The sequence below is a fragment of the Heteronotia binoei genome, chromosome 10 (assembly GCF_032191835.1).
Source record: "Heteronotia binoei isolate CCM8104 ecotype False Entrance Well chromosome 10, APGP_CSIRO_Hbin_v1, whole genome shotgun sequence".
Lineage (NCBI taxonomy): Eukaryota > Metazoa > Chordata > Lepidosauria > Squamata > Gekkonidae > Heteronotia > Heteronotia binoei.
Genome location: NC_083232.1, coordinates 37,260,491 through 37,279,086, shown reverse-complemented (window position 1 = coordinate 37,279,086; position 18,596 = coordinate 37,260,491). Strand labels below are relative to the sequence as shown.

Sequence of the window (18,596 nt, the reverse complement as noted above, 5' to 3'; positions counted from 1 at the left end):
ATAAAGGCAGAAAGTTTTAATAGACTAACATAACTACCTGTGGGGGATGATTGCTATGGTGCTCGACACTGACTGGAGAAAGTTTTGGATTTCTTTTTATGAAACATACGTTTAATTGATTTCAATTTTGACCATATAGCTATTGTTGGACACAAATGGCAGGCATATACCATGTAAACAAAGTAAGAGGTTGGCTTTGTTGGCAAAATAATACATTGGTTTTATTCCACCACAAATGAAATAGATCTGGGTGAAAGTACACAAATTACTGAGGAACTAATACGTAAATATAAAGAAGTTCTTGAATCCTCCAGCTGTCTTTGGAAGAGGTGCTTGTTCATTTCTGGCATTTTTATACTGAAAGGAAATGCTATGTTGATTTGATAGTACCATGAGTTTTGGGGGAGAAAAGCTGTCTTCTGCTTTTCACCCCCATGAAGGTTTAGAATTAATAAATCCATGACTAGAGATTTTGTTAGCATAATTTGTAAGATATATTTTGAAACAATCCTGGTGGTTATGCTGGTAATCATAACAAGTCCCTTTAAATGTCCCTTTAAATGATACAGTTTTGTCTATCCTTGTCATGTGTTCCAAAGGAAGGAAGCCAGGCTGTGTGGCTATGAGAACAGGAAGTGCAGGTGGATTGTGGGATCTTTTGAAATGTGAGACCAAGGCAAAGTTTCTCTGCAAAACGTGGGCTGAAGGAGTGACTCCTCCACCTCCTCCAGTGACAACTCCTGCTCCCAGATGCCCCGATAACTGGCATGCAGGTTATCAGACTAACTGCTACAAAGTACGTCTTCTGATTTTGGAATCTGCACAAGTTTTTTTGATTATGCTTTTTAAATTATTTACATAATCTGCCCTTCACAAGCACATTTTTAAAAAAATGCTCCACTAATATGAGAGGGGGGAAAACCCTTACTTATTTTCTCTCCCCAGCTCCTGACAGACTTCTGAAAGACAACCAGAATTACAGGCCTGTTGCCATCAGTGGACATTGCCAAGTTATACACAGGCAGCTGTTGACCAAATCAATTGCCAAACAAAGGAAATTTGATGGGCATTCTTCCTAGTAAAAGAATGTCTTTGATGTTGTTTTCAATGCTGAATACCTTACTTGTTGCTTTTGAGTTTTAGAGGGAACCTGCTTTGGCCCTATCTTGCCCTTTTTCCATTTCATATCCCCTGTCTTTCTGTCTCCGCTAGGGGACTCTGTTTAGATAGAACATTTATATCGCTAGAGTCTCGTTTCTTTTTGTTAAAAGTACCTCTTTTCTGGACAGACCTCAAATGCCATATTTCCAATGCAAGCTCTTAGCTAAAGATAGGAACTGAAAATATCAGCAAGATTTTCTGGAGAGTCCAGATTGTGACTACAAACTATAATCTTATCTACTGTCTATGGAATTTGCCTGTCTTCAGCCTTTTAGGGTACTAGGAGTGTCATTTCCTCATCCTGAAACCTTTTTTTTTTTTTAAATTTTAACCATTTTATTTGAATTTACACAAAAACCTTTAACATAAATACATTGTACAAATTGGGGTTGCTTGTGGAATATACAAACGTAAGCATTCCTTATTACATTAACTTAATATTATTTCCAATAGCTTAGTAATCTTATTAGCAACTCTTCCCTCCGTTATCTCTCTTACTTAAGCCAATCATAAAATTTTCTCCATTTTTCAATTGCATCAGTTTTAGATAAACCTCTAATCATATTAGACAGAATATCCATTTCAGCGACACTTAGAATTTTTTGTATTAGCTCATCCCTTTGAGGTATTTCTTTTCGTCTCCAAATTTTTGCAAATAAAATTCTAGCAGCCGTTAGAATGTGGATTGTAATATATTCGTCTTCTCGTGGAGTGTTGTCTCTAACCAAGGACAACAGCATCATCTCTGCTTTCAATTGTATATTTACCTTTAAAATCTCCCTGAAACCTTGATGGCTTGTGTCTTTTCTCTTGCAAGCCTGCATCCTTGGGTTTTGTTGCTACCCTCTCTTGATTTTTCTGCAAGTGGATCCATCATAGCTGGCCCTGCTCCTTTGTTGTACTTTTCAGGGGCACCAAGCATGCAGCCTGGTGGTGGAATCAAACCCTTGAAGGGCTCCTATCAGGCCCATGAGCATCTCACTGTCATCTGCTTCCTTCTCCCTCTCTTGCTTCCTTCTGCATCACAACTTGCTTTGTCAGGCTTGCTCAATCACACAGGAGCTACAGAGCAAAGCTCTTGCCTTTGGGAGGAAGTGGGGAAAGGAGAGCTAGTCTTGCCAGGCTCTCTCAATTGAACAGCAGAGCTACTGAGCCAAGTCTCTCTTCCTTCTGTTGGCTGAGGCTCTACAAGTCAATGAGGTGGATTAGGCTGTGTGCGCGCATTTGTCTATGTCCTTTATAAAGTTTATATCTCCCCTACCTGGCATACATTTCATGACACACAGCCAGGTCACATTTATGTCAGAACCAGCCTTCATAACAAATGAGTTCGACATCCCTGCTTTACTGCTTACATTTGACTGTGATTTGTTAGACTTTAAGAGTCATTCCTGCTCTCTTAAGTTCTGAAGCAAAACATGTACCTTTGTAAATACACTCTCTAGAATAAAAATTGACCATCCATAAAACAGCTGTATTGCAGTTTCTTGCAGGGCAGTGTGCTTTCAGTTGAACATTCAGTAATGTCCTCTTTAGGGCAGCTAGGGACCTTTAAATTTAGTGGCATGGATTGCTTCATACCCACAACAGAATGGGAATCAAGGCATCGAGCAACTTATTTGCTGCCTGATGTGAAACCCCGTCCCTCAACTGGGATGGCTGTGATATGGAGACACCTGGGCAAAGGCCATTGTGTAATCCTCCTGCCATGTGGATGAGGAGAGGCCAGCAGCCCCTGAGCTGGGCATGCCTCCTTAACCCATGCCCCCACCTAGGATGATGGGCTCAATCTTCCCCCAAAATAATCCAGCCCAGGGCCAAAACTGCCTAGCAAGTTGTGATAATTGTGAATTAAAGAAACATAACAGATGTGGCAACAAGACCAAGCAACTGAGAACTAGAAAAAAACTGCGACCAAAGTGAGAGAATATTGAATGGGAAAGCCACTGAGAAGGAATGTGTTCTGGGGTCCGGAAAGGCCAAATTTAGGCCAGGTAGGTTGGCCAGAATGAAAACTGGCCACTTCAGGTCTGCCTGCTTGGCCCCACCCTTATGGACAGCCTGAGCTGCTGCCTGATTGGCCAGTTGGGGAGACAGAGGTGCCAGGCCAGGCAAGTCATGCAAGATCCAGGAACACCAGATGAAGATTGCACTGGTCCTGCAAACTATCACCCATGGGACACAAATCCCCCCCAGTAAGTCAAGGACTCATTCTTCTCACAGCTTTCCAGCATTGCTTCAATAGTGGATAATATACTGAATAACTCAGCCCAATCTTAACAATAACTATTGATTTCTAGCATTTGTACTCCAGATAGAGCTGTCATCAAATTGTACCCAATACAACATCTCAAACATAATGTGGAGGTTGCTGCTAAGGTGAAAAAATCTGAGGAATTTAGAGCAAAGCTTTAATAAACTAGCCTGCATATTTGGTTAAACCAGTCTAAATCGGCAGGGAGAATCTCTGCTGCAGCTGCAAACTTCTTTAGTCTTTCTGAGAAAGGTGGGCTAAAAATGTTGCACAACAAAACCATTTCTACATCATGCAGTTTTCTGCAGCCACTTAGATGAGTTTACCAAATGAACCCAGCCACTGCCAGGTCCCTGAGTAATTTCATTGACATTCACATTCCTTTATGAAGGCTGAAATTTAGGAACAGGATAATCTCTAAACTGTGTCATGCTCACTTTGTCACAGCCATCTTTTATTGCATAACCCTGCCGTGGAGTAATATTTCTGCACTTTATCCTGTGTACAGTTTATAAGGTGTAATTGTAAAACTCTGTATCGTTATTAGGCTTATGCAAGACAAGACAAGAAATCATGGGCTGATGCCCAGAGTTTCTGTAGAGCTATTGGAGGTGATTTGGCCACCATTGATAGTTCAAGAGAACAGACTTCGCTGTGGATCTACTTGTCGTGAGTACATGGAATTGTTATAAATCTTTCATCCTAAGTCTCCCAAGAAAAAGAAACTTGCTGTTTAGCACCACAGGAAGAGGCTGGTTTTGTTGAAACCAAGGCTTTTTTGTAGCAGGAACTCCTTTGCATATTAGGCCACAAACCCCTGATGTAGCCAATCCTCCTGGAGCTTACAGTAGGTCCTGTACTAAGAGCCCTGTAAACTCTTGGAGGATTGGCTACATTAGAAGGATGTGGCCTAATATGCAAAGGAGTTCCTGCTACAAAAAAGCCCTGGTTGAAACCATACTTTTGCTGTAGCAAAATTGCTATATCTTGTGGCTATCTACAAAATCCAGCCCTCAGCAATTTTACAAGAATTTACAAGTGACTGAGTCCTGAGTTCCAGATTGTGGGACTGCAGACTGAAAATTCCACCTCCATTCTCTGGAAGCAGTTCTTATAAAATTGCTGAAGAGTGTTTTGTCATGCGGGCTATGAGTATATATACATGCAGTCCTGATAAGGATTGTGAGGACAACAGCAATATACGAGCAAGGTTTGAGTGTGGAAGCACCTTTGAGTCCAAGAAGATTTCCAGCTTTTTGAGAGTGAAAGCTTTCAAATCTGACCAAGGGAAGTTTGACTCTTGAAATCCAATACCCTGGACATCTTGTTGCTCTTTAACCGGCCTGAAATCTAGCTCTTCTGCTACAGACCAACATGGCTACCTACCTGAAGCCAAAAGCAATATGAGCTTATTTATAGTTCATTCATATTGTCACCAGTGTTCCCTCTCAGCTGAGTTAGTGTGAGCTAGCTCACAGTTTTTTAGCCTCTGGCTTACACATTTTTGTCTCAGTTCAGGAAGGATGGCCCCAGAGCAAGCTTATTTATGCAGTAGTTCGCAACTTTAATGCCAGTAGCTCATGAAGTAGAATTTTTGCTCACAAGACTCCACAGCTTAGAGGGAATATTGATTGTGACAATACTGATCAGTCTGATAAAAGTATTTAAAGGCTTTTTTCTTGTACACAGCTTTAAAGCTGAGAGGGGGAAACTAACTTCATACAAAGACTTGTGTGTTTACCCACTGTTTGGTTTATGTGATATTTTAGGCACAGTGGATACAGTGGTATGAATTTCTGGATAGGCTTAAATTACCTCAACCCAGATGATGGATTTGCATGGAGCGATGGATCTCCAGTAAGTGCAGACACTCCCCACCCAAATTCTTGTTCTGTTCTCTTGCATGCCTGGGTCAAGTGGGTGAGGGAGCTAAACTGAAAAACAAGGAATCTCCACAGCAACACAGTCTTGCCTTTGGGGGGGAAAAAAGACTGAATATATGGTTCAATACAGAACCAGCAGCATCAAAGTAATTATTAATAATATGAACATGCCAGACCTCCTGTTTTGTGACTGGAATGACTTATATCAGTCCATTAGCCCTCACCTAGTCTGTTGTGATGCATGTGGATGGTAGTATCCATTAGGAAATTATCCTCTTGAAGCCCCTTTAAAATATATGAGAGCTGCTTAGGAGTACAGTAGTAACTGATGCAGTTACAGTAATGATTACTTTTGTTCAAGAAGTGCTGCTCAGTGTGTAGGCCCCAGGACTGGTGGAAGGGAACAATTTGTCCCATTGTACAAATGGCCTGGTTATTATGTCCTGGTTCTACTGTTCTCTATTGTAAAAGTGGTCGTTTTGGACTAGGTGCTTCTGCTTGGAGCAATACCAGTAAGTTTCAATGAGCTCCAAACACCTGGTGCTGGGCCATCTCCACAAAGGACGAAGAGCTGTACAAGCAAAAGGAAGGCATAAGATCCATCAGTGTTAGGGGCTTCATGATCATTTGCTGGTTTTGTGCAATGGCTCACAGGACTGGATTGAAAGACTGCAGATTACTTTCGTTATGTTTCACGGGTTTTTTTAGGGTTGCCAAGTCCAATTCAAGAAATATCTGGGGACTTTGGGGGTGGAGCCAGGAGACTTTGAGGGTGGAGCCAGGAGACATTAGGGATGGAGCCAAGAGCAAGGCTGTGACAAGCATAATTGAATTCCAAAGGGAGTTCTGGCCATCACATTTAAAGGGACGGCACACCTTTTCAAAGAGAGCCAGTTTGGTGTAGTGGTTAAGTGTGCGGACTCGTATCTGGGAGAACCGGGTTTGATTCCCCACTCCTCCACTTGCACCTGCTGGAATGGCCTTGGGTTAGCCATAGCTCTGGCAGAGGTTGTCCTTGAAAGGGCAGCTGCTGTGAGAGCCCTCTCAGCCCCACCCACCTCACAGGGTGTCTGTTGTGCGGGGAGAAGACATAGGAGATTGTAAGCCACTCTGAGTCTCTGATTCAGGGAGAAGGGCGGGGTATAAATCTGCAATTCTTATTTTTCTTCTTCCTTCCTTCTATAGGAAATAATGAAGGATAGGGGCACCTTCTTTTGGGGCTCATAGAATTGGCCCCACTGGTCCAATCTTTTTGAAACTTGGGAGGTATTTTGGGGAGAGGCACTAGATGCTATATTGAAAATTTGGTGCCTCTACCCCAAAAAACAGCCCCCCCAGAGCCCCAGATACCCGTGGATCAATTCTCCATGATTTTCTATGGGAATAAATCTCCATAGGGAATAACAGAGTTCCCAGCAGACATTTCCCTCCCCTCCCCTCGCTTTCTTATGACCCTGAAGCGGGGGGAGAGCCTCCAAACCAGGGGATCCCCTGCCTCCAACTGGGGATTGGCAACCCTAGTTTTTTTACAGGCTATTCTTGATTTAATTTATCAAATGGACTGGGTTGTGTACAACAAAAGCAATGCTTTTTAAACTGATAACTGATCTATTAATTTTATTTCTACATTAGCTCGGGTATGTAAACTGGGCATATGGAGAGCCCAATAATTATAATGGAGTAGAACACTGTGGAGAGGTAAAGGCAGGTTTCCTGATGCGCTGGAATGACATGCATTGTGAAGAACTATTTAACTGGATCTGCCAGGTTAAGAAAGGTAAGATTTGTTGTTATGTCATATGAAAACATAATTGCTTATAAGCAGATAGTCAAGCCAAACCTGAATCCTACCACAAAAATCAACTCTGAATGTGAACCTAGTACTCCAAATTCAGTCTCCACCATCTCTGTTTGTAACAGGCCTAAAAAGACCCTGTAAATTCTTGGACTGCCATACTACTGAGAGTTTGGCTAGATTGGACCAGTGTTCTAATCCAGTAGAAGGCATTTTTGTATGTTCAAATTAGTTAGGTCATTTATAGTGACAGGAAATCTGAAATTTCGGTGTGTAGGGTATTTATTCATGTGACATATATAGTAAGACCTACTCAATTTAGGCCTCCCCAAGATTTTTTTTCTTATAACCCTATTGATTTTTGTAGGAAAACTCAATCTTGCATTTTTAAACCAAACACTGGATTGGAATTCTATCATTTTTTAGCAAAACTTCATTATAGCATTCATGCTGTCTTTGTTTCTTTCTTTTTTAAAATAAAAAAAATCATGCAACCCTTAAAAGTTATAATTTCTTTTTATCAGTGTATTGAATCCCTGTCAGACTACTGGTCCAGTGGACTCAGTAATTTACTTGTTGATTGGCAACAGCTCTCCAAGCTCTCAAGGAATTTTTCTGGGCATCTGTTCCCTGAGATTCTTTAACTGGAGACGCCAAAGATTAAACCTTCTGCATGTAAACCATGTGCTTGGCTTTTGGACCACTCCTAGAAACCAGTCTTCAGAATCTGTATACAAACACGTCATTCTGGAAAACTGGAAAAAACCATGTATTGATAAAGTAGATCTGAGTCCTTTAAAAAGACAGAAGTCTCATGATTTCCATTATGTAAACCTAAATTTCACTTCAGTTTTCTAAAATGTTGCTGCAAAATAGAGGAGTTTCTTTTACTTTGTGATATGAGTTGATTAACTTGGTGCTTGATTTTAGTAATACTAGATACATATAAATTGCCTTTTATGTTCTGTTTTTTTTCCTCCTCAGGAGCACAAATAAAAACTGAACCAACAGATCCACCTCCCCCAAGTAAGCCTCTATTGCCTCCTTTGAGGATATATTAAAACAAGGAGAACTTTCTGGAGCTGTTTTCCAACAAACTCTTATTTCATTTATAAAGCTACACTACAGTGATAATGTTGAAACAAAAGCAGTCTAGTGGCCCTTTAAAGGCAGATAGTATCTGAATACACAGGTTGTAGTCATAAAAGCTAATGTCGTATTCAACATTTTTAAAATATATTTTTGCATTTTGTGTGTGTGTGTCTGCACCTGGATCATGTGGATCTCTGGTGACAGACCCCTACTGGTGGTCTGGAGGATATTCCGGGAGGTGGCTGAATAAGCCTGCCCCCTCCTCTTAACTGGGTATTTCAATGACAGCCTCTCATCCAAGTACTAACCACAGTCTTAGTATTAGTATTGACATTTAAAGCCTTGTGTGGCCTGGGACCAACATACCTGCAGGACCGCCTCTCCCCATATGAGCCCCGGAGATCATTACGATCAGCAAATCAACATCTTCTGACCATCCCTGGCCAAAAGGACATCCGTCTTGCCTCAACCAGAGCCCGGGCCTTTTCAGCCCTAGCCCTGACCTGGTGGAATCAGCTCCCTGTGGAGGTTCAGGCCCTACTGGATTTATTGCCATTCTTAGGGCCTGCAAAACGGAGCTGTTCTGCCAGGCCTTTGACTGAGGCAGGCGGGCGTCCTTATCTTATTGCTGACATCAACTAGCAGAACTCCCTACTCAGAACTCCTAGATATTGGGCCTACAGTTGCAGTTACAGCATTCATGGCACCTAGGATTAGGGTTGCCAAGTCCAATTAAAGAAAAATCTGGGGACTTTGGGGGTGGAGCCAGGAGACTTTGGGGGTGGAGCCAGAAGACATTGGGGTGGAGCCAAGAACAAGGATGTGACAAGCATAACTGAACTCCAAGGGAGTTCTTGCCATCACATTTAAAGAGACAGCACACCTTTTAAAATGCCTTTCTTCCATAGGAAATAATTAAGGATAGGGGCACCATATTTTGGGGCTCATAGAATTGGACCCTCTGGTCCAGTCGCTTTGAAACTTGGGGGGTATTTTGGGGAGAGGCACTAGATGCTATACTAAAAATTTGGTGCCTCTACCTCAAAAAAATAGCCCCCCCCCCAGAGCCCCCAATACCCACGGATCAATTTCCTATTATTCCCTATGGGAATCGTTCTCCATAGGGAATAATAGAGTGCCTAGTAGACATTTCCCTCCCCCCCGGCGCTTTCTAAAGGGGGGGAGGGCCTCCAAACTAGGGAATCCCCTGCTCCCTCCCTCTCACACACACACACTTACCAGATCTTCCTCCGGACAACTCTACTTCCTGTGAAAACGAAAGCAAAAGAAAGGGAGGGGCCGTTCTCAGAAGCCCTTTCTGCTTCCTGCCCAGAAAGGGGCAAACATTTTGCAAACGGCTCAGGAGCTCTACAACATGAAGCCTAAAGGTATGTTCTCCCCCCCCTCCACTCCCACCCCCGCTTCCAGAGTTTTGAAGAGCGGGAGATGAGGCTGCGAACCCAGAAGTCTCCCGCCAGAGCGGGAGGTTTGGGAAGCCTACCTAGGATGTCTGTACTGTAACCTATAATACGCACTGTACTGTTCATGCTGTACCATCTGATTGTTCATTGACTATCAAAGATTTCAGGTTTTCACGGCTGGTAACATCATTAGGGTTTGTAGAGTCTTTCGGGATCAAGTGCCGTGTTCTACTGGAGAAAGTTTTCCTTCCAGACGTTTCGTTCTCAGCTGCGGAGAACATCCTCAGTGGCGTTGCAGCCGGAGCAGGCACTCAGACCTTCTTGGCTGCTGTGCATTGAGATTTATTTATTGCCATTCTTAGGGCCTGCAAAACGGAGCTGTTCTGCCAGGCCTTTGACTGAGGCAGGCGATTGTAGGAACCATCTCAATGCACAGCAGCCAAGAAAGTCTGAGCGCCTGCTCCGGCTGCAACGCAGGCCTTTGACTGAGGCAGGAGATTGTAGGAACCATCTCAATGCACAGCAGCCAAGAAAGTCTGAGCGCCTGCTCCGGCTGCAACGCCACTGAGGATGTTCTCCTCAGCTGAGAACGAAACGTCTGGAAGGAAAACTTTCTCCAGTAGAACACGGCACTTGATCCCGAAAGACTCTACAAACCCTAATGTTCATTGACTGTTTTGTGGTTTTATGATTTTATTGTTGGATTTTATTGTTTTATGGTTTGATTGTGCTTGTGATCCACCCTGAGCTCATTATGGGGAAGGGCAGAATATAAATTGACTAAAATAAATAAATAAATAGTCAACCCTGCTTAGTTTTGGAGATCAGCCAAGATTGCTCTTGCCTGGACTATCCAGATCAGGATTCCACATTCAACATCTTGATGTTTAAAGTGTCACTAGACCAAGGCAGGCAGCTTTTGGGGGCCAGATGTACACCACAGGCATGAAGCTTCTGCCTATGAACATTTTGGTGTACAGGCAAACAAAGAGGGATGGTTAAAGGCCACAACTGCAGACTTGCTGGGAACCAACTGAGCACTGTCAGTGCTGCCAGCACCAAAAGGGCTTGCATCAATTATGTGGGCAGAGAACCAGCCCTGCATGCCAGCCAAAATGGCCTGGAGTGCCACTGTTTGGGATTTCTTTACCCTTGGATTAGACTCTGTTGCAGGAATAAGTTTGTCAGCAAAAGATCTGGCCACTATGATGTATGTCCTGGTTACATCTAGATCAGGTTACTGCTATGCACTCCATGGAGATTTGTCCTTAAAAGGTTTTTGGAAACTTGAGATAGTGCAGAATGCTACAGCCAGGATGATGACTGGAGTGGGTTGTAGGAACCATTCACTGCAGTCTTTGCCCAACTACACATGCTCCTAGTCTGTTTTCATGCACGTCAAGATGCTGGTGTTGACCTTTAAAGCCCTACACAGTTTGGGATCAACATATCTGAAGGATCATTTATTTCCTTAGAAACCTACCCTACCAATATGCTCATCTTCCAAAGCCAGATGTCCCACCTTCTGAGATTAGGCAGGAGACAGGGCCTTTTTGGTCAAGGCACCAAAATTCTGGAATTTTGTCCCCGACAAGATTCACCTGTCCCTATTCTGCTTTAAGGGTGAAGACTTTCTGCCCTAAGTTTTAATCATTGTTATTCTTTGCTTGTTTTTGCTTGGTTTTAATGCTGTGTTTTCATTTATTTTTAATGAATTTTAAATGTTCTTTTTATTATGTACACTTTTAATTGATTAGCTGTTTGGATGGCTTTCATAAGGCCAGGAATGCAGGGTATAATTTTTAAATAAATCGTCTCTGGACCTGGCTGCTCATGTAGCACCGCTTTGCATTCTTCACCGGCTTTTAGCATTGCAAAGCCAAAATCTATATGCACCATATGCACCTTTTGATTACCACATTATAGGTTTGAACAGTTATAAAAATTTTATGGAAAGAAAAACTAAAGTTGGAATTTTTTTGCAAATTTTTGAAGCATTCTAGCTTATACAGATGTTTGTAGATTTGCACCACGTAGTCAAATAGTTTAGAGTGGCTTTTAAGGGTGTAGCATTTGGTTTAATATGGTTCAGATGATTACTGCTAACCCTCTTTATAGGCAGTTAAGTATCAATCTGTTCTTCCAGAATTTGAGATGACCAGTGATGAGTGGATCATCTTAAAAGACAAACAGTACTATGTCAGCAATGATTTAGTTCCTATGGAAAAGGCACGCGAGTTTTGCAAGAAGAACTTTGGAGATCTGGCTGTCATTGATGGCAACACTGAAAGAAAGTTCCTGTTGAGTTATGTAAGGCACTCATTTGTTATCTTTGAACAGTGAGCATGCATTTACAATAAGAAAGAGTATTCTTTTGAAACCTGGAAGTTGTTGATAGCAACTAGTTTTACACAGTGGAATCAATGAAATAACTGTTGGAGACTCTGATTATAATATAACCATGTATATAATACAACTATTAGGATAGCTGTCACCATAAAGAAAACCAGTGTAGTATAAAAGATGGCTTTGGGTTTTTGTGCTTTTTGCCATCAAGTTGCAACCAATTTATAGTAACCCCATAGGGTTTTCAAGGTAAGATAAATGCAAAACTGATTTGCCATTGTCTACCTCTATGAATCAATCCTATCCATGCTTAGCTTCTGAGATCTGATGAAATGGGACTATCCTGGGATATCCAGAGTGGCTTTGGATTTAGGAGACTTGGATTCAAGTCCTTTTTCAGCCATGAAGTTAGCCAAAAGATGTTGATCCAGTCACTGTTTCTCATGGGGAAGGACTATAGTTTTGCATGTGGATGCTCCCAAATTCACTCCCTGGCATCTCTAATTTTTTTTAAAAAAAACCCTAAAGTAACAGGTTAGCTCCCCTGCCCTGCATACTCCTGTAAAACAAAAACAAAACAAACATCTCCTCACAAACTTTGAGAATCTTTGAAAACGAAGAAAGACAAGTCCACAGTGCAGTGTTTTCATGATCTGCTATTCCTGCTGTACAAATGACAATTTCAGTTCTTATACAACAGGAATTCTTTTGCCTGTCTGGCTTCAATTTGGCAAGAGGCATCCCTTGGGTGACAATTACAATCCCTGAGAATTTTTATTGCAGTGTGTTGGGAGGGGAGAGTTAGACCCAGAAATGTGTTTCCTATAAAAAACCCATGAAAACAAATACCAAATTGATAAGCAAATAGCTTTTATCCTGATTTTTAAAGAAAATTAACCAAATTCCTTAAAAAAAGAAGAATCAAATCCAAAATATTTTTGTACTAGTCTCTGTTTAAATCTACTGAGCTAGTTCTCTTATTAATTTGATGCTAAATATTTATTAGAAGAATTATAGAATTGGAAGGGGCCATGGGGGCTATCTAGTCCAACCCCCTACTCAGTGCAGAAGAAAGACTTTTGATTTAAGTATCTTTCTGAATTCATTTCTCAGACTTAATTTCCAGAATGTACCAAGGCATATGAAAATCTTTTCATCTTCATGTTTTAGATCCAGCAATCTGACTGGAATGCTTTCTTCATTGGTTTACAACTGAGTCTTGATAAGCAAGTTAGGTAAGTAAACAATTTATTCTAAAACCAAAAATAATATTGGCAACCCCAAATCTATCCACCCCCTTAAAAGATGCCTAACATTCAAACCCCATTGATATCCAAACTGGCAGGCCTTGCAGCATTCTCTGAAGATTGCCAAGGGCTGTGCCAACCCACACATCTTCAACAAGCCCATTAAACAGAGCCATGATGGGAAAGGCCCAGGCTCTGGTCACTAACTAGAATGCCAGTATGTACTTCAAATATTTCTAATATTACTAATACCAATATCTACACAAAATAGTTTAGTTTATTAGATTTATATCCTGCCCTCCCCACTGAAGCAGGCTCAGGCCAGCTCACAACCAATAAAATAAGTACAGTTCACATACATAATTTAAAAATGAACAATAAAACAGTTAAAAAACAATCTGGTGCAATCACAAATGTTCAGTGAAAACCTTATTAAAAAGTCTCAAATCAGGTATAGTGTCTGTCTGTCTGTCTATCTTTCCATCACCTTTCTTTCCATCATCCATCTTTCCATCATCCATCCATCCATCCATCCATCCATCCATCCATCCATCCATCCCTCCCTCTTTCCTCCCTCCTCCCTCTTTCCTCCATCTTTCCATCCATCCATCTTCCAATCTATCATCCATCCATAGTGACCAAATCTCAATGAACAATTTTCCTCAAGCTAAAGTCTCTCTTAATAAATGAAAGAAGAAGACTGTAGATTTATATCCTACCCTTCTCTCTGAATCAGATTCTCAGAGCAGCTTACAATCTCCTTTATCTTCTTCCCCCACAACAGACACCGTGTGAGGTAGGTGGGGTTGAGAAGAAGAAGAAGTTATTGGATTTATATCCCGCACTCCACTCTGAAGTCTCAGAGCGGCTCACAATCTCCTTTACCTTCCTCCCCCACAACAGACACCCTGTGAGGTGGGTGGGACTGGAGAGGGTCTCACAGCAGCTGCCCTTTCAAGGACAACCTCTGCCAGAGCTATGACTGACCCAAGGCCATGCCAGCTGGTGCAAGTGGAGGAGTAGGGAATCAAACCTGGTTCTCCCAGATAAGAGTCCGCACACTTGACCTCTACACCAAACTGGCTCTCAAACTGGCTTTGAGAGAGCTCTCAAAGAAGCTGCACATTCAAGGACAGCTCTGAGATAGCTGTGGCTTACCCAAGATCATTCCAGCAGCTGCAAGTGGAGGAAACCCAGTTCTTCCAGATAAGACTTGGCTTACTTAACCACTACACCAAACTGGCTCTGTCCATTCCATATCCATTCCAAGTTACTTATCCAATATCCAGAAGATTCTCAGAGGGTGGATGTATTCAACTTCTTCTCGATAATTCAATATGAAGCAGAATATTAATGTAGTTTCCATGGGAAATTATCCTCATAATGTTTATGAAGCCATTTTCAAAAGAGCGTCAGTTGACAAGCAGGTTGACTGAATAAAACTTGTTTCAGTGGCCACTGTTTCAAAGACAGGACCATCCAACACTGAATCATTCCTTATTCTGTCATTTGCAGAGGCAGGGAACTTCCAATGCACTTTCCAACTGGATTTTACCAATTCAATTGTAAAATCCATTTGGAAAGTGAATTGAAAGTGCATTATTTAGTCTGTGTGATCACAGCCTAATAGGAAAAAGAGAATTAATATTTGGTTGCAATAACAGAGTTAATGTTAAATTTGCAACTTATATTTGTCATAGAGAAAATGGGAAATATCCTGTAGAGAAGACACATATCATTTTTTTTAATTCCCGTTATAAATTTCTCAGTGAAATTCTTAAAAAAAAAAAATTGTAGAAGGGAGTGGTAGGTTCCAATACAGTATATTCTGAATCTTTCGTTTCACCATTTAAAACACTATTATAACTTGAATGGAGATGAGGTGAATTACTACTTTAAAAACTATTTTATCTAATATTTGTTTGAAAAGTGCTACCTTCCCACCTTGAATAATATTAACCATGTTGGAAGAAACAATATAAGTAAATATTTAATTTGTCTTTTAGTTGGCTAGATGGAAGCCCTGTGAACTATTTAGCTTGGGCACCCCATGAACCAAACTTTGCAAACAATGATGAAAATTGTGTGGTCATGTACAAAAACACAGGTAGGCTACTTGGCAATCACCAATACCTTCTGCTTTGTTGTTTGGTTAAAACAGGGTGAATTATTCCTGAAAACAATGCTTAGATTAACCATTTTAATATATATGAAATTCAGCAGCATTCTTTTATGACAGATGATTCACATTGTATGACTTGTGTTCTCATGTTCAGGGCTTTGGAATGATATAAACTGTGGTTACCCGCAGCCTTACATATGTGAGAGACACAACAGCTCAGTCAATGCAACAGCTGCTCCTACTACACCTTCCATTCCAGGAGGATGTCCAGAATCATGGCTTTTGTTTGAAAATCAGGTATAGTGGTAATTTTCTTTCTTTTTTTTTCCCCAAGCAGCTTTGGAAACCCAAGGCTGCAATCCAAAACTCACTTTCTAGGAAGTAAATCCACTGAAGTCAGTGGAGCTTACTTCTGAGTTGTATTACATGAACTATAAACATAATTGTGTTGTGATACTGGTCTTCTGTTTGCCTTTCTGTATATTTTAAACTTTTAACATGGAGTAAAGTTCTATTAACAGTTAAAGAATCATTTCTAAGTTTCGTTGCCATTCATTTACTTATGGCCAACCTGATGACTAAACTTTAGATCTTATAAGCTATATCATGTCCTTTTCTTCATCATTCAGTATGTAAAATTGTTGGGGGAAGCAGGGGCATAAAATTCAAGTGGAGCACTAATGACCATACTGTAGAGAAAATCCGAAAGAGAAAATTATGATTTGAAGAGCCAAGGATGAGAACCCAAGGAGAAGCATTTGGGGTCCCAGTCTTTAAAACTGGCATAGTATTTAGGGATGCCAGGCTCCAGGTGGGATCTGTAGATCCCCCGGAATTACAGCTCTTCTGCAGACTACAGAGAGCAATTCCCAGGAGAAAATGGATGCTTTGGAGGGTGAACTCTGTAGCGCTGTACCCTACTGAGGTCCCTGTTCTCCCCAGACTCCCTCCCCAAATCTCCAGGAGTGTCCCAACCTGTATCTAGCTTCTTTGGATCCTATTAGGGAGAAACACGGGGTATAAACAAACAAACAAATAAACACTAACTGGATTGTAATGACATATAATGCAACCTGGTGGGACTCTCTGCTGAATAACATCTGTGCCCTGTGGGACTTAATGCAGTTCTGCAGGCATGTAAGGCAGAGATGTTCTGCCAGGTGTTCAGTTGAGGACAGCAATGGCTTTCCATCTGGCTGGCACTCCTGCTTCTCCTGCCTCCCACCCCCAATGAGGTTCTAGGTACTAATCAGTTGTAGATACTAATGTTATAATATGTTATGGTTTTTAAATATAATTTTATTATGTAAATGTTTTATACTGATGTACACCGCCCTAAGCCCTATTTCACAGGGGAAAGTAGTATAAAAATATAACATCCTCCTCCTCATCATCATCATCATTGAACCTAGCAGTGTTACATAATGCCAAACCTGAGGATTTAGTACATGGGCCAGAGGCTTACACTACATTTGATAAGACTTTTATTGCTTTGGCATTCTTAATCCAGATGAACAGGATAGGATTATGAAAAAAAAACCAGTTCTTTTCCTCCACTAACCACTTTTCCAAGTTAGTAAATTGTTTCCATATCGTCTTTCGTCTTGGACTGAAAAAAAAGATAACTTTTAACCTGCAAATTTAGGAGAAGAGCGATGTATTTATGACTTGCAACTGTTTCAGAGTTTGGTTATTCTCTGCTAAATTCAATCCACTATCCTCCCATATTACTAAGATTGATACATTAGTTGGTAATTTAGTTCTCAATTTCCTTACCACCAGAGCTGGGGATGGTGAAGGTGGCAGGGAATGTTTACTACAAATTCTGTCCAGAATATTCCTCAGATGTTCAACCAACAGATTACCAAGGGCATAAAAATAGTCTTTTGTCCCCTTTCAGCCACAACCACAAACTAACTGGCATTTTTACAAAAAAAAAATGATTAGTTGTAGTTGAGATCTGATCTGTGCTTTGATTAAACCAATTCATTAACCAAGATAAAATAGCAGCCAAGTAATAATGATGTAGACTGAGAATTCCTAAACCACCATTTTTGTTCTGTCTTTTTTCTAGTGCTACAAATTATTTGGCTATGAGGAGAAAGACCAGAAGGATTGGCATGGCGCACGAAAAATTTGTATTAATTTTGGAGGAAACTTAGCTACCATTCTTAATGAACGTGTGCAAGGTGTGATACACTTATGGTGGGAGATAAAAGTTATGAAACACTGCATTGCTTATTTTGTCATTTTCTTTGGAAAGGCATTAATCATACATATTTCATGCATTTTCTTGTACTCTGGTATACTTCTACATACAATAATGGAAGAAAGGAGAATGATGTAAGCCACTTGGTCTCCATTGGGGAGAGAAGTGCGCTATAAATGAAGTAAATAACCAGAATTCAAAATATTAAATAGAAGGTTTAGTAATGGGACTGGTAACAGTTATATATCTTCCATTCATTACATGTACTCTGCATAAAATAAATGTGAATTATGCAAATAGGTAAGATGAAGCCTATAGCATGTTACTAACCAGAGGAAGACCGGGCAATACTATGCTATAAAAACTGGAAAAGTATGTTTAGTTTTGCTGTTTGATATTTTATAACAAATCTTTTGTTGAACATACTTTTCCAGTTTTTATAGCATTTTCATTTCTCACATTGCCCAATTCTTGTTCAGGTTTTAATGAGCTAATCTTCAAATTCATGCCAAACTTCAGCACTACAAAAAAAGCTTGTTTGGATAAATGGCATCCCAAAATATTAGTCATGCCTGTGAGTTTCCCCCCTTCCTTTTTTTAGCCTTCCTCACTTTCCAATTAAATAATTTCTCAAATGATGTATGGATTGGATTAAATGATTTCAATGAAGAGAAAATGTTCCTCTGGACCAGTGGAAGAGCAGTCAAATACACCAACTGGGACCCAGAAACGTCGCCATCTCATTATGGCACATCGGTGGGTATTTGATTATATCTGAGTACTGCTCTGCTGCTGCTTCAATTTTTACACCTCTTTCTGTGAGACTCTTCAATATATAGGCCTAAAATTAGAGTCACAAGCTTAAAAGGAAAGGCAACGTAAATGGACAAAATAGCATGTGGCTGGATTGTGTGTGTGTGCGTGTGTGTGTGCACACATATATACATCTGACTGTCTGTCTATCTATCTACAATACTAAGACCAATGGAACCATGCCAATACACTACTCCAAAATTATAACTAAACTAAAACATCATATATTTGCAATTCTCATTCGTTCTTTCAT

At 40.7% G+C, this 18,596-nt stretch overlaps 1 protein-coding gene across 1 annotated transcript in view; it reads left to right on the top strand.

The window, feature by feature from the left end:
* LOC132578420 (macrophage mannose receptor 1-like) overlaps positions 1 to 18,596 on the top strand; it is a 79,725-nt gene that overhangs the window by 40,634 nt on the left and 20,495 nt on the right. The window contains exons 12-22 of the mRNA XM_060248413.1: positions 600 to 796; positions 3,963 to 4,084; positions 5,185 to 5,272; positions 6,931 to 7,075; positions 8,078 to 8,119; positions 11,753 to 11,916; positions 13,123 to 13,187; positions 15,206 to 15,306; positions 15,476 to 15,618; positions 17,396 to 17,510; positions 18,132 to 18,286. Of these exons, the coding sequence (XP_060104396.1) occupies positions 600 to 796; positions 3,963 to 4,084; positions 5,185 to 5,272; positions 6,931 to 7,075; positions 8,078 to 8,119; positions 11,753 to 11,916; positions 13,123 to 13,187; positions 15,206 to 15,306; positions 15,476 to 15,618; positions 17,396 to 17,510; positions 18,132 to 18,286 (1,337 nt within the window). The remainder of the gene's footprint in view (positions 1 to 599; positions 797 to 3,962; positions 4,085 to 5,184; positions 5,273 to 6,930; positions 7,076 to 8,077; positions 8,120 to 11,752; positions 11,917 to 13,122; positions 13,188 to 15,205; positions 15,307 to 15,475; positions 15,619 to 17,395; positions 17,511 to 18,131; positions 18,287 to 18,596) is intronic.